The sequence below is a fragment of the Saccostrea echinata genome, unplaced genomic scaffold, assembly GCF_033153115.1.
Source record: "Saccostrea echinata isolate AGI-Se365-2 ecotype Australia unplaced genomic scaffold, CSIRO_AGI_Sech_v1 ptg000016l, whole genome shotgun sequence".
NCBI classification, from domain to species: Eukaryota; Metazoa; Mollusca; class Bivalvia; order Ostreida; family Ostreidae; genus Saccostrea; species Saccostrea echinata.
The window spans coordinates 4,868,307-4,884,604 of NW_026889765.1; the positions used below are offsets into that span (position 1 = coordinate 4,868,307).

The 16,298-nt window shown below is 31.1% G+C and overlaps 2 protein-coding genes across 2 annotated transcripts; both read left to right on the forward strand.

Moving 5' to 3' along the window:
• The first annotated feature begins 2,971 nt into the window (after positions 1 to 2,971).
• On the forward strand, positions 2,972 to 11,519 carry LOC133188750 (neurogenic locus notch homolog protein 2-like). The gene is made up of 16 exons (XM_061324239.1): positions 2,972 to 2,995; positions 3,229 to 3,343; positions 5,352 to 5,474; positions 6,044 to 6,157; positions 6,552 to 6,671; positions 6,971 to 7,093; positions 7,401 to 7,520; positions 8,066 to 8,188; positions 8,401 to 8,520; positions 9,086 to 9,208; positions 9,414 to 9,533; positions 9,994 to 10,113; positions 10,843 to 10,956; positions 11,055 to 11,072; positions 11,228 to 11,413; positions 11,509 to 11,519. The coding sequence occupies exons 1-16, from the start codon at positions 2,972 to 2,974 to the stop codon at positions 11,517 to 11,519; spliced, it is 1,674 nt and encodes a 557-aa protein (XP_061180223.1).
• Positions 11,520 to 12,098: 579 nt separating this feature from the next.
• On the forward strand, positions 12,099 to 14,747 carry LOC133188753 (uncharacterized). Its single transcript, XM_061324240.1, has 6 exons — positions 12,099 to 12,246; positions 12,369 to 12,503; positions 12,996 to 13,405; positions 13,922 to 14,042; positions 14,306 to 14,388; positions 14,652 to 14,747. Exons 1-6 carry the CDS (start codon positions 12,099 to 12,101, stop codon positions 14,676 to 14,678), a joined length of 924 nt encoding a protein of 307 aa, XP_061180224.1. The 3' UTR covers positions 14,679 to 14,747.
• The last annotated feature ends 1,551 nt before the right edge of the window (positions 14,748 to 16,298 follow it).

A 16,298-nucleotide genomic window follows, 5' to 3' on the forward strand; every position in this document is an offset into this window, starting at 1 on the left:
TGTTTTCTATATTACATGTTATTACTTGTTTACAAATATAGCGAGGGTTATTAAAACTATTCATCAATGTTGTGTGAACTTTCGACCTTTTCAAGACATCGGTGGGGAAGTGACTAAAGGGGCATACTTTCCTATTAAAAATTGATACAAGGATATTACGTAAATACCTTTTGAAAATAATCAAATAAAATGAATTTGATTATAAAATAAGCTTTGAAAATTCTTTAACTCTTTTTTTTTGTTGTCTCTTTTAATCTTATTCCTGTTTCTTTTTGTTTTGATTTTAAGGGGAAGAAGGACCTTGAGCTAAAAAAATACTTGTCATTCAATTTTTTTCATATTTTGTATATTTCTAAATAAGTATGTCCCACATATCTTAAAGCAGTTATATCATTAGGTTTCTTACCTAATTTTAGAGATATTGATTGACAAATACTATGCTCTACAGTATCAAAGTGGAGTTTTAATTCTCCATGTTTCCAGGCTCATTACTCCGTTCATAATAAGATTTTTAAGCATATATTAAAAATATGTAAGTGGACATGTTTCTTTTAAAATATACTAGAGTATGAATAGGATTTAAAATTCGAAAAAAGCAAGTTTCTTCTATCACACTGCATCTGGATAGGGAAAATTACGTGCTTTTTAAGACAACTTCAACAACAAAAGACGTAATTTACAAAAAAGTCTATCATTCAATATTTTTAAGTTTACGTTGAAATGCAAGTTCTTCAAAATATTGATTAACTGTAAAAATTTTGAATGGTGAAGCTGGCCTCAATATTGCACAGGACATCGTGAAAGAGGACATAAGCATGACAAAAACGTGTCATGTTTACATTTCTCGAGTACGGGAAAAACTAACTATGACGTCACACGTAAGCTAACAAAGCGAAAAAAGATATACCTACATAAGATTTCCGTCATCAGCCATGCAAAAATAATTTTTGTGTTCCCCGTTTCTCAAAATATTTCATCATATACTGATTATGACCTGTTCTTACAAAATAATACCGCCCCTTTATTCACCGAGTATGATCTTGTTGTACTAACAGATCGTGTATGACGTCACCGACTTGCTGGACGCGCAGTTTGAGGAAACAGAGGAGTGGATCAATCTTTTTCATAATTTGTTATTGTTTACAAGAATGTTAAAACTTTTTTATTTTTTTGTATAAGATGGTAATTAAAGATAAAAAATTGTCAAAAATTTATACAAGAACTGATGCTTTACACGTTTTGCACATCTATAAACGGAGACTATGACGTAGTTAAACAGAGTCATGTGACCATGTGTCCTTCATCCCCTTAAATATATAACTTTTCAATTTGCTTTTCAAATTTACAGTACCATTTATATATAAATTGAGTCATAATAACACATTTGTGAATAACAATCAAATTTGTGTATTTTTCAGCAAAAGAAGGAGATCCGATAACAACTACCTTAACAACAACTACAGGTATGAGAAGCAGGTTTGGCAAAAAACTGGGAAATACTCATATTTCCCACAAGAGTGGGAAATACTGGTAATTACCGGGAATTACTGGTATTTACCAGGAAATACTGGGAATTAAGAAATAGCTACATACTTCATTCATATTGACATGTAGTACACCTTTTTGGCTAAGATATCTACCTGGTATCACTGTTCCTGATTTAAAAAATTCTGGTTTCCAAGTAATTCATTTTATACAATCATAACACAGCATAGTCATATACCAGTAATTACTACCTATATTGAAATCTACTTCAGGTATGATAATTAGCATGTTTTAGCTAATCGACTACAGGCGTGATAATTATTACCTACACAGTGATATATAAAAATCACTGAAGACAGATAATTACCACCTTTAATTAAATCTACTACAGGTAGGATAAGTAGCATTTATTGCCATTACTTAAACGACTTCAGCTTAGATAATTATTGCCTATCATTAAATTTACCACAGGTAAGATGATAATTATGTATGATGAAAGTATGACTCGAAAAAAGATAATTTGCAATGGTAATGAAAACGAATAAAGCTATGTCAATATTACCTATTATTAATATCCTCCACCTTCCTACTGGGTAGAAAAGAGCAAAGGCAGCAAACAAAAAACTGGTTTGGCGTAAAGCTTGATATCCTCTCAAAAAAGCTGAAATGACAACAGTCATATTAGGTGGGGGTAGGGGGGGGGGCTGGGATTTTTCCTTATTGTATGCATATCTACAAAATGCGATAAAAATTTGTTTTGTTTTTTAAATTTTTTTAATTGTGCCTCGATATCTTTGAAAATAATCTTAACTTTTACATCCATTTCACATAGCGACTTCAAAGTTTCTGATTTTGTTGTTGCATTCATTTACTGTAGACCAATCCATCGAAGTTCTTGAAACACTGCAATATAGTAGATTCGAATTACGTTGTAAAATACCAACGCTGGAAAATGGTGTCGACATCTCATGGACCAAAGATGGACTTCCTCTTGTTTCCGTTGATAACAACAGATATTATTTTTTGGAAGACAATACCCTGGTTGTATTTACGTCCATACTACAAGAAGATAGTGGAGTTTACGTTTGTGAGGCTAATGATCCATTTATGACGACATATAGTGCAAGAATAGTCGTAAATGACAGCGGTATGCTATAACGTTTAATGTAAATTCCGTTTATTAAAGTTGAAGATTTCCAAATCTATTGTATCTGTATACCATTTTTTTCTTACAAGTGGTTGTTATCAAATTGCCTTTTGCGCTCTGATTTAATATACAGTTATTATCACCAATTAAATTATTGATAGATCATTTTCATATAATTTGATAAGAATTCAACAAATTACTATAAAAAATGAGGAAGGAAAATAAATCTAATTCTTAATCAACTTTTGCCAGGGTTGAGATGTACTGAAGACACCTGCAATGGGAATGGAACTTGTGTTTATAATAATAATTCGTATATCTGTAACTGTTTTCCGGGATATGAGGGGAAACACTGTGAAAAAGGTCAGGAAATTAATTCATGTGTTTGCTGATTAAACGTATGATAAAGGATTAAAACAAAATCAGTTCAAGAGACTGCATATACAGATCTATATTACATCTTGAATAAAGGAAAATGCTAGAAAAATATTACTTTTTAATAATACTTCTTTTAAAATGCAAATATTAAATCTAAAATTTTGTTTCTATTTTATTTTTTGCTTGTGCTAAATGAATTTTTCACATCTTAAGATAAGGATGAATGCCAAACACCCGATATCTGTAAACACGGGTCTTGTATCAATACTGTGGGTTCTTACTACTGTGATTGTCTGACGTCCCCGGGATGGACAGGACCTGCGTGTGAACAAGGTAGATTTATTGTAATGTAATAAATCGCTAAAATGATGGATCTTTTAATGTAATATTTTTTTATTGCAATGTGTCTTAAATGACATTTTTTTATTGCTACAATCTACTTCGAGATTGTAGCAATGAAATGATGTTATGAATATGGGTTTATGCTAACTGACATCATAAAAACTGTAAGTAATGAAGGTAATATTATTCCAATGAAATTTCATCAACGTTGTAAGGTATTGTTATGAGAAGAAAACACTTGGCCTTGAACTCGACATTTAGATATATCGACGATGTATTATCAATTAACAATAGTTAATTTCATTCATTTGTCGATTCGATATATCCCAGTCAACTTGAAATAGAAAAACACCACAGTGTCTGCCAGATCTGTTTCATAGTTGGATGCTTTACTGATTGTAGACGATAAGGGCAAATTAACAACTAAATTGTAACTTCAACTTCAATTGATGACTTCAACTTTTCCATCGTCAACTTTCCTTTTTTATGTAGTGAAACTGTAATATCTTTCTATCACCTGCATATGATGTTTACATCTCCCAACTTATTCGATATTCAAGAACATGCTCCGAGTACGATCAATTTTTAAATCGAGACAGGCTACTGACAGATACTTTGATATTACAGGGATTTTAACAACCTCGTTTAAAGCCAGCAGCTTAAATTTTATGATTTAATGCTTTTGTTAACAAATATAACCTATCATTGGATCACATTTTGGCTGACATTTGTTTTGCAATGAATTTGACTACGGAATTTCCGTCTACCTGATCAATACATAGGGCTCATGGCGGGCGTGACCAGTCACAAGGGGATGGATGCTTACTCCTCCCAGTAACCTGATCCCACCTCTGGAATTTACAGAGTTCCGTGTTTTATGTCCTCTTCATAGAACTGTATTGTTTATAGATATTTTGAGATCGATCACTGTTCGTTATCTATTGAACTTCCAACAATCTATTGGAATTCCCATGGGTACTAATTGCGCCCCGTTATTAGCAGACCTTTTATTGTATTCACATGAAGCAGAATTTGTCCAAAATCTAGTACGTGAAAAGAAGAAAACATTTGCCTTCAACTCGACATTTAGATATATCGACGACGTATTGTCAATTAACAATGGCTATTTCCATTCTTATGTCGATACGATATATCCCGGTGAGCTTGAGATAAAAGATACCACAGAATCTGACACATCTTTTTCATACTTGGATATTTTACTTGAAAAAGACATTAATGGTAATCTAAAACCAAGCTTTATGATAAACGTGATTACTTTAACTTTTCAATCGTCAACTTCCCTTACTTATGCAGCAATATACCTTCATCACCTGCATACGGGGTATATATATCTCTCAGTTGATTCGATACGCAAGAGCATGCTCTACGTATGTACAATTTCTAAAACGAGGTAAATTATTGACAAACAAGTTGATTAAACAAGAATATCAGCTGTCTCGTTTAAAATCATCATTTCGTAAGTTCTATTGTCGATACAATGACCTTGTTTGCAAATACAATTTATCATTGAGTCAAATGCTGACTGACGTTTTTCATACTAATTGTTAGGCCATTATTTACACACTGAATTGTCGACGGATTTTTCCGTTATTTCCCGATCACGACAAGGAGCACACGGCGGGTGTGATTGGTCGGCAGGGGATGCTCACTCCTCCATGGCACCTGATCTCACCTCTGATGTTTGGAGGTCCGTGTTTGCTCTGCTCCTATTTTGTATTGTTTAATGGACTTCTGAGCTTGAATACTGTTCTTCATCTCCATGTATTTCACTTCACCTTTTTCACTGTAATATACAATGTAATGTCTGATCGTGGGATATAGGTAATTGAGTGCACAACAAAATAAGGATTGGTCCCCTTCATTATAATTCCTTTTTCTTAATTTCTAACTGCCTGATTTTAACTTTACCTGCCTGCTATATAAGACTTTAATTTGAAACCTGCTTAGAGGAATAAAGACGTGTCTTTATCTAATACAGATATAGACGAATGTAAAAGCAATGGAACGAATGTATGCCCCAGAAATTCCGTCTGTGTAAACAGCGTTGGAAGTTATGACTGTAGGTGTAAGCAAGGCTGGAGAGGACCATCATGTGAAATTGGTAAATGTGCCATTATCCATTTCTGAAATAGTTTGCGTTGCTTTCATTATAGTGATTTTTGGTTGTTCTTGTTATCGGTTATGAAGGATATTGCGTTGCTGCATTTAAATATTATTTCATAGAGTTATTTTTATTTTCTTAACATAATAATCTAAATCTGAATTGATAGAAATATTGGTAGGAGACAGTTAAATTAACAAATAATAAATTTAACTTTTTTTGTTTCAGATCCCTTACATACACTTTTGTAGTCCTTTACGATGAGGACATATTTCGTTTTAGACATGTTTAAAACATAGTTCGAGGAAATATGAAGTGAAAAAAAAATAATATAGTTCAAAATTATTTTTTTTTGAACAGAAGAAAAAAAGATCATCCTAATTATTGTTACTTTATATAAAGCCATTGTTGTTGAAGAAACATATTCATGCATATGAAAACGAATCTTTCATTTTAAATTTTGGCACGCCCAATTGAGAATATTTTTGTCACATCCATGAACTGAAATCAACTGTATTCATTAAAAACTTTTTTTTTTAAATCTTCATTACAAAAAACTTTATTAACAGATATAGACGAATGTAACAACATGCCCTGTAGTAAGAAAAAAGTGTGTGAAAATAGACCCGGAACTTATCTGTGTACGTGCAAGAAAGGCTGGAAAGGGTTTAACTGTACAGTAGGCAAGTATTCTATTAAGAGAGACATACATTCTTAAACAATGCTTATGCCAAAAAACCCCAAAATTTATCAATTATTTGTTGACAACTAATTTTGCAGTGTAAATTAGTTTGTACTTCTGAATAAAATAAAGGTTAAAATTCTTTTTAAAAACTCAAAATCCATTCACAGCTTGTATTCAAGAACTACAAAAAGTTGCATATTGACAATTAGCAATGATAAAAAGTATCTGTCCTTGAAAAAGTGACTGATAATTTCCTTTTCATTACATTGCTTATTATCATATTGTAAATTTGATACATTGTCCAGTTTGGAGAAAGATTTTTCCAGTTTATGTTTATTCATTTTTACAATTGACATGTTATTTTTTATATACTGCCTAATTTTGTTTAACAGATATTGATGAGTGCCAGGTAAACAGATCAATATGTGGTCAAAATGGAGTTTGTATCAATGACAAAGGTAGTTACTCTTGTAAATGTAAGACTGGTTGGACGGGGTCCGACTGTAACACAGGTAAGATAATAAATTTTTGAGGTCATGTTTTCCACTCAAAAACTGGAACAAAGCTGTTTAATTGCCTTAATAACTGTCTCATATGTGCATCTCATCTCAATTTTACTTGCACATTATGCCTTAAAATTCATTTTTAAATATTACCTTGAATAAATTACAGAATCTTAAATTAATAATTTCAAAATCAACTATTTCCTTTAATATCATTAAGATAAGAATGAGTGCAACCATAAATATAACATTGAATAAATAACAGTATATTGTATTTAAATCAGCTTTTTTTTTAAAATATCATTTAGATATAAATGAGTGTTTAAACATCACGTCATCATGTTCGGGAAATGGTCGCTGTCTGAACACTCAAGGCAGTTTTAAATGTTTGTGCAATTCTGGATGGGAGGGACCCAGGTGCTCTGTGAAAGGTAGATTCCTAAAGAACAAATTATATTTGATTGATAAGTTTTAAAAGATATTGTTATATATATATATATATATATATATATATATATATATATATATATATATATATATATATATATATATATATATATATATATATATATATATATATATATATATATATAAAGCTATTGGATATAATATAACTCTCATAAGCAAACAACATATGTCAGGAAGTTTTAAAGACAATTTTTTGATCACACATAAATAAACTTTATTTTTTATAAACACAACTGCATGTGATATACCTTGCGGATTATATTGTTTCAGTGCAACGCTCTTGCATTCAAATACCTTGTAAAAATAATGGATCTTGTATTCGAAACGCCACAACTGAGAAGTACCAATGCATTTGTTCCGGAGGATTCGAAGGTGCCTTCTGCGATAAAGGTACGTTGTGTTTATGTTTGTATTTTACCAATCAATGCATTTAATCAAATAATATAATCTTGTAATAAAAAAAATCGAAATATCCCACAAAATTGTAAAAATATTATATTAGTTCACTTCTTCAAAACAATTCTCTTTAATCTCTTCATTGATTTTAAGTGCAAATTCATATGCCATGTTTTAATCGAATGAGATAAATTTTCTCAGAGCAAAGATTTGAAAATTGTTGCTAGAGTTTTGAAAATTATCCCAAGTTGCATCCTGATAGCCAAAGCGGGGACTCGATCAGCTGGATTTAGGTCATATTTTCCACTCAAAAACTTCAAAATGCTGATTGCATGCTCATGTTGATGCATGATTGCTTAATATTCATTTTTTAAAATTATTGAATACATGACAGTATCTTTAATTTATAGTTTTCAAATCAATAAAAATCTTTAATATAATTAAGATACGAAACTTTTGCATTCACAAATATAACTCTGAATAGATAAAGGTACACTGTATGCTTAATTTAAATCGGATTTTCTTTTAATATCATTTAGATGTTAATGAGTGTTTGAACATCACATCATCATGTTCGGGGAATGGCCGCTGTCTCAACACTCAAGGCAGTTTTAAATGTTTGTGTAATTCTGGATGGGAGGGACCCAAGTGCTCTGTGAAAGGTAGATTCCTACAGAATGTAATTATATTTTATTAAAATTTATTTAACAAAAAATGCTTCTATCAGATATAATATTACTATATTAAGCATATTAAACTATATTAGGGTTTGTCCGTAGTCTTAAAAAGTTTTTAAAATCATCACACATAACTAAATTTTATTTTATATTAACACAGTCATATGTGATATATCATGATGGTTATATTGTTTCAGTTCAACCCTCCTGCATTCAGATACCTTGTAAAAACAATGGATCTTGTATACGAAACACCACAACTGGGAAGTACCAATGTATTTGTTCCGAAGGATTCGAAGGTGCCTTCTGCGATAAAGGTATACTTTGTTTATGTTTGTATTTTACCAATCAATGAATGTAAGCAAATATTATAATCTTGTCTTGAAAAAATCGAAATATCACGCAAACATATAAAAATATTATACTAGTACAGTACCTCAAATCAATTCTCCTTAATATCTTCATTTTTTTAAGTGCAAATTCAAAAAGAGGAAATGTGGTTTTTTTATCGAATGAGATAAATTTTCTCAAAGCAAAGATTTTAAAAAAATTGTTACTAAAGTTTTGAAAATTGTCCAAAGTTACATACTGATAGCAAAAGCGTGAACTCGATCAGTTAGATGTAGGTCATATTTTCCACTTAAATCCTAGATAAATGCTATTCAATTGCTTTTATGGCTGTCTTCTGCAATTGCACATGATTGCTTATAATTCATTCTTAAATATTACCTTGAATAGTTTACAGTATCTTTAAATAATAATTTTCAAATCAACTATTTCCTTTATTACCATTAAGATACGAAACGTGTACATTAAAAATATAACACTGAATAGGTAAAGGTATGCTTAATTTAAATCAGCTTTTCTTTTAATATCATTTAGATATTAATGAGTGTTTAAACATCACATCATCATGTTCGAGGAATGGTCGTTGCCTAAACACTCAAGGCAGTTTTAAATGTTTGTGCAATTCTGGATGGGAGGGACCCAGGTGCTCTGTGAGAGGTAGATTCCTACAGAATATATTATATTTTATTAAAATTATTTAACACAAAATACTACTATCTGTTATAATACTACTATATTAAGCAAACAAGGTTTGTCAGAAGTCTTACAAAGTTAACATTATTTAAATGATCACGCATAACTAAATTTTATTTTATATAAACACAGTCATATGTGATATACCTTGGCAGTCATATTGTTTCAGTACCACTCTCCTGCATTCAGATACCTTGTAAAAACAATGGATCTTGTATACGAAACACCACAACTGGGAAGTACCAATGCATTTGTTCCGAAGGATTCGAAGGTGCCTTCTGTGATAAAGGTACACTTTGTTTATGTTTCTATTTTACCAATTCTTGACTTTTATCATATATATCAGAATCTTGTAATGAAAATCTCGAAATATCAACTTAATCTGCTCCAGATTCGTATTGTTTTAATTGACTTTGAGCTTGAATACAGTTTTTTCTCTATATTTCATACATGTAATACTATATCACCATCCATTGGAATTTTTTTAATCTCTACATTATTTAAAGTTCATAGGAAAACTGCTTTTTTTAAAATTACTGTATCCTTGATTTAGTGTATAAGAAGCAGTATGCATTAAAGGCCAGGCTATTTTTTTACGGTTCATATTTCTGTATCTTAGATGCAGATGATTGTCAATCATTTTTTGGAGAGGGCTTATATAGGCTATGCCTGCTGCCCAATCCAGTTATGTATTTATTAAATAATAAAATATGTTCAAAACAAAAATCATTTTTCCTTGACATTTTCAGATATCAATGAATGTTCGACTAAATGGAGGCCCTGTTCTGGGAGAGGGTCATGTGTCAACTCATTTGGATCTTACTTTTGCGATTGTTATGGAGATTGGGAAGGGCTCAGATGCGAGAAAAGTAAACAAATTATTACTTTTTTAATATAATCGGGGGGAAATTTACGTACTATAGTCTGATTACGCATATCAACGGTAATATTGATAAATATTACTGTAATTCGTTTACGGTCAAGTTCACAGGATTTTATTCACTAATATCAATTCCAAACCTCAAAATCAAATTTGAAAGAGAATTTAAAAAAATATTTTGATATACCTTTGGAACATATTTGCGAGTTGAAATTCCTCTGTTGGACATGAAGACCTGTTTTTGGATGAGACCGTTTAAACCTAGGCCCAGTGTCACAGTAGATGCTAGCATCACTTCTCAATGGCCATTTGTGCTGCCAACAAGTCTTAATCTGTAATATTCCTCTGGCAATCAATTGCGTCGAAACATAAAAGAAATATTCTCGAAGGAAAGTAAAGCAAGCAAACAAAAATACATTTTAACAATTCTAATTTATAAGACTGATCATCAAGAGTCGAACCGATCAAAACTGATCAATGAAATTTATGGATGGATTGACAAATATCTGTAGCAAGAGCTCTGCTTCCTACATGTACTTCAGCCAGACTATTATTCAGCCTACATATAAAGTATTTATAAATAAACCTATATCTGAACAAAAATCTATTCTCTTAAACGCACCTTTGTAAGTAAATGTATATGTCATTTTCCTTTTGCCCATCTTCTAAAGCATAGATTGAAACATTTTTGTTCAATATATTCTTATCCATTTTCTAGGAATTGATCCTTGTTTGTCCAATCCTTGTCCAAAGAATTCAGTGTGTGAAACAAAAGACAGTTCTTATCAATGCACCTGCATAATTGGATGGGAGGGGCCAAACTGTGATCAAGGTTATTTTGAAATTCATCAAATACTTTTTTTAATATTCATACTTGAGCTTTTTATCAACGTCAAAAACTTCATTTAATGCGAAATCTTTACATTTTAGAGGTGAAGAGAGCGACAGGTAGTATGATATTATTATATTTCAAAATTCTAATTTAAGACAGAAGAAAATAATTTTCAAGTAAACAATAATATTAATACGCTTCTCTCTATTAACGAATCATTCAATGACACGTGCATTACAGTGAAATGAAGTTTTCATTTCTAAATATAAAGGTCCATGTGCAGACATGTGCAAAGGTGAGGAGTCCTGCTATTTAGAACACGACTGTACCCATTATAAGCACTGCTATGCTAGGAATTTTGCTTGTCACTGTACATTGATGAAGTGTGCATTTGGAACGTTTTGGAGTTCTTCCCTCAACACATGCGACAAAGTATCTAACGTACTTTGTAAAGCGGGTATGTTAGTTTTGTTCTAAATAGCGTGAAACATCTGAATGCATGAGATATTGAGCTGATTTGTCCTATTCTCTACTATAAAAATGCTCTTTTAGACAATGATTAACAATTGCCACCATTTTGTCATTCCGCAGTAAAACTGAACATCGAGTTTGTTGTGTTTGCAGATATATAGTTGAAAATTATTATGTATATTTGTATGGAGTTGACAGAGATATGTTGTATTGTTAAGGAAGGCTACTTTTTCTAAATGAAATAAAAAATATCACCTGAAGTTTAAAGGAAATGTATAATTAAAGAAAGAAATACCACATTTTTTAAAGGAGAGGCATGCATTTGAATTTTTATATTTTTGTGTCTTATGGCGTATCGAGATACTGGAAGTTTTCTCTTTGTTTTCGAAAGGGAAGTGAATCTTGCTAAGACGACTTGATATCTCTTACCTATGCAGAATGAGTTGCCCTGTGGGATGAAATTACAAAAACATACGAACAGTCAATTTGTATATCATTTCCATTCAATTCAGTATTATCTCGAACGGTTAACAATATGGATTTCCACCTAATCTAATTAAAAAAACGTCTTTTTAGATCCATGCCTTAGCCTCCCTGTTGATTCAACTTATCCTAGCGAATTTAATTGCCGTACATTCTACGTATGCAACAGAAACATGCAGTCAATAGCAATGTGCTGTGATTGGGGGTATGCATATGACCCAGAAGTTAAGAACTGTACGAGAAGCAGATACTGCAACTTAGAATGTTCTACCCAGAATGTTTCAGCAACAACAGTAGAGACAACACCCTCATGGGTTACTTCAGAAAGCAAAGGATGTAAGCATTTTCAGTACAAATATACTATACATCTTTTAATAGATGATATTTTGCTTTCAAAGTTCACTTCGTTCTATATACATGTATGTATGGTGGTATATGTTGCATCATTTATTTTCCAGTTTGTGAACTTCTCCCTGTCAGAGGAGATCCCAGTAAATTTATCCACAGTGGGATAATACGAGATTGTGCAAAGGGCACGATTTTCCAATCTTCTATCTGTGGTTGTGGAAGTGACAAGGATTTTATACAATCACGTATGATTTATTTATCATTTAAATTCTAGAAAAAGATTTTTTTCTGATTCTAAATATATGTACGCTAATATTATCATAAAATGTTGACTTGATATATGGAAATGTATATTTGCTTCGAAGAGATCACTATTAGATTATATGTAAAATATATTTCTCTTTCTCCCCAAAAAAAATGATATGAATAGAAATAGATAAAGGACAACAACTCTGTACTAAGCAGGTGCCCGTTCTACAAAAGAACTTACGACTAAGACCAAAAACTTGAGTTGATTGTAAAATCTTGCAAAATAAATGATTCTGGTAAATTTTGCATGTATAAATAAATCTATCTGAATTGTTTTTGTTTTTTTTTTTTAAATAAAACCATTTTCAATTTAATGTAAAATAGAAAGATATTCCCAAAATTACATTTTGGTCTTAGTCGTAAATTCGGCTGTAAAACGGACCCAGATGTGCATTTAACAAAATGTCATAAATTCATATTCTTTTCAGGGTGTTCATCGTTAGTTTATTTGGATTTTCAAGGGGATAAAATACAAGATGTTTATCATCAAAGCTACGTCGAAGTAAAAAATGTTATGCGCATGAATTTTAGTGAACCAAAGGACGTTTATGCATTTTTCAACGGAAGATCATCAAGTATACGAATTCCTCGTTTCAGTGCAGTTGCACTTCGCCTTCTTACAATACAAATCAGATTTTATGCTCTGCCATCTGGACCAAGATATCAGGTTTTGGTATCTAATTGCCGTTCTTCAGCGAAACCTACAGGGATTATAGAACTCCAAAACCAGACTCCTTCCGTAGCGATCGTGGCTGACACCAAGGATGAACATCTTACACTACTGGGGTATAGCGAGGATTGGAGAGTTAGGCCTGCCATACTAACGCTATCTTATAAGGTGTTGCTAAATCATACATTGCTTAAGTAAAGAAATATTCTGTGAAATCATTTTTTTTTGGGGGGGGTAATTTTCGTGTTTTTTTTTTTTAAATCTTGGTTTAAAGACACCTAAGAAATTTTGTCCTCCACGAAATGTAAATTTTCAAACTCATAACAACTCAACACTTCTTCAACTTCAAAATCAAATCCCCATGATTCTCTATTTTTTTCTCTAACCACAAAAGATTGACACCATGAAAATATGAGATTTTGCAGTATAGAAATATAACCCTAGTCGAAAATCACAAATAAATAATTAACTGAATAGATAAATAAATAATAGAAAAATATGAGTTTACATGTAATTTGTACGAAATTTAAGAATTTAAAAAATAAAGTTATGACATTCTAATTAAAGTTCTTTATTTAGTTTATTCTCACTAAACTGTTTTCTATACGCATGTTTCTTCTAAGTTTTTCATGTATGATACTGGTTTCGAAAATTTGAGAAGTTTTGATTTTGCATGTTTATCAGGTCCAAGCTTGGATGAATGTAGAATTATTATATGACGGCAGAAGTCTGGCAGGGCGAGTGACGTCATTTAATTCAGATGGTTCAATTTCGTTTGAAAGTCGAGACGAAACTGTTTTATCAGGTGACTAATCTAAATATATTTTAATTTGGTCAAATGTCATAAAAATAGCTATAAAATTTGGCCATTGACATGATTTCAATTGTAGATGAAAATGTTTCAGAGGGATTTATTTGCCAACTTATCTAAAAACAGAGCCATATATATTGTCCTTAATTGGTTCGGAAAAAGTGAATATCGTAAAATACCACTTTTAAATGCTTAGAGATAGAAAATGTGCCTTTTTAGAAGATGTAATCAATTATTTCTGTTGTCATTCAAAACAGGAAGCATTGTAGCTCCAGATGGTCCACTTGGCATAGGAATGTGCAAGGAAAATCAAGATGCTTTCTATGGATATATGGACATGGTAGGTACAAATAAATTGTATTGTGCAATTATGGTCGAATGCTGTTTTAGTTTCAATCAGTTTATATCATTGGTCAACGTTGCCTAGTCAACAAAGACATTTGATGTGTTACTTTTCATTCCTTTTCAATGACAACTGCAACCTAAGGCTTTCGGTTTTGTTTAACACACATTTTTTCATATTTTTTTTGATGAACAACAAAAGAGCTAGTTTGGAATACATGTATTTGCATATTTTGAATCCTTCCATTTATTTCCTAATAGGTTCAAGTATTTGACTGCAATCCATGATCTCAACTTGAAGAATTCCAAAACGTCCACTGATTATTTATCTGTGTTTTACTTGTTATTGTTCTATTTGTAATGTATTTGAGTAACAATTAATTTTCATCCAAAATCTTCAATATTTCCATTAATAATACATGTATAACATGTATGATATTTGTAAATATTTTTACTATGTATTTCTATGAATAATCCAAATATTATTTATTTTTAGTCGAAGCTTACCTGAGGTAAATGTTCAGTGAGCTTTTATGACTGAAGACTGCCCGTCGTCTGTTTTTCATGTGTAATCTATAAATTTAATACATTTTAAGTGTCTATCAACTTTTTAAAATCACTTGGTCAGTTTGCTTCAAAGCATCCTTTGAGAATCATTTACATTTTTATCAAATGCAGAGTTACTCTCTTTCCCGATATAAAAAGGAAAATCGAAGCCTCGATCAGGGGTTAAGATGGAGCAGCAATCAAGATCTAAAGCTCCCCTGGAATATATCTAAGAAAATCTGTTTTGTATAGCTGAACCATAATGAGGCATTGCATTGCTCCTTGGACAAAGCTTGGATTGATAAAGAAGGTCAAATTCGTACGTGGGAACACACAGAAAAAGTTCTTTCAAAAATATCTTACGAAAAACAAAGTAAACTTTATCATATTAATATACAAACATCTCTATTTAATTCAGAGTCAGTTTTATTTGATGCAAGGCCTGATGAACTAAATTCGAGTCCATGTAGGGAACAGAAATTCATACATAAATATCAAGACATCCACAAGAATGAAAAAGCTTACAAAAGCTGTAAAGTTGACATCAGCCATTGCACTATAAATCAAAATTTTCCAAACCATAAATTTGAATGTAGAGAAAACAATAAAGGATTAATTTTAAACATGTATTCATTCTTGGTCATACAGGGGATATTGACTAGGGTGAGCATTGTTAACTTTATTTTGCTATTTATATTTCTTATTTATGTTGCACTAGTAAAGGTTAAATAGAAATAAAATTATTTGACATTTAAGTCTTTATTCCATATATATATTTAAGGGTGAATGAGAACTATGAAATGTGTTGATAAATAAAACTTTTCTAAGAAAAAATAACGATTTAAATTCTGAGTAAAAATGCTGCATTATCGATATCAGTATCAATTAGTAAAGGAATGATGCCTTACTGTTTCCAGTATTTTAGCAATTACTGTCTTTAAGTATTCTAAAAAACTTTAATTTGGTCAAAAAATGTATATCAGGACATAATATTTTGGGTACAAACATTACAAAACTATTCGAAACTGTAGTTTTCAATAAAAAAAAAACAACTTTGTTTTAGATATGTGAATTTTTTATGAGACTAACGAAATGTATTAAAATTACCTACAATCTCTCATAAATCGGTTACAGTGGATATTACTTTCCTCTTTAAAATATTATCAAACTTATAATTGGTATCTGGCTTACTTTTCACATGATTTAAAATTGAATGCCACGAAAATGCATCATGTGTTTATGGCCGTAAAGTTAAAAGCAAGTTGAAATCATTTTATTACGTCATGAACTTATATTTAAGATCAAAATGACAGCCTTGTCTCATTAATTATATTTTACCATAAGTAATTCGATAATTGCAAA

What these genes read in the sequence shown, in the direction of transcription:
- LOC133188750 (XM_061324239.1), top strand. Translation starts at nt 2,972, where the DNA reads ATGAGGGGAAACACTGTGAAAAAG. An exon ending in AGGACCATCATGTGAAATTG is followed by an intron (nt 5,475 to 6,043) that starts GTAAATGTGCCA and finishes CTTTATTAACAG; the next exon opens with ATATAGACGAATGTAACAAC. An exon ending in AGGGTTTAACTGTACAGTAG is followed by an intron (nt 6,158 to 6,551) that starts GCAAGTATTCTA and finishes TTTGTTTAACAG; the next exon opens with ATATTGATGAGTGCCAGGTA.
- LOC133188753 (XM_061324240.1), top strand. Translation starts at nt 12,099, where the DNA reads ATGTGCTGTGATTGGGGGTATGCATATGACCCAGAAGTTAAGAACTGT. An exon ending in CAAGGATTTTATACAATCAC is followed by an intron (nt 12,504 to 12,995) that starts GTATGATTTATT and finishes TATTCTTTTCAG; the next exon opens with GGTGTTCATCGTTAGTTTAT. An exon ending in AGACGAAACTGTTTTATCAG is followed by an intron (nt 14,043 to 14,305) that starts GTGACTAATCTA and finishes CATTCAAAACAG; the next exon opens with GAAGCATTGTAGCTCCAGAT.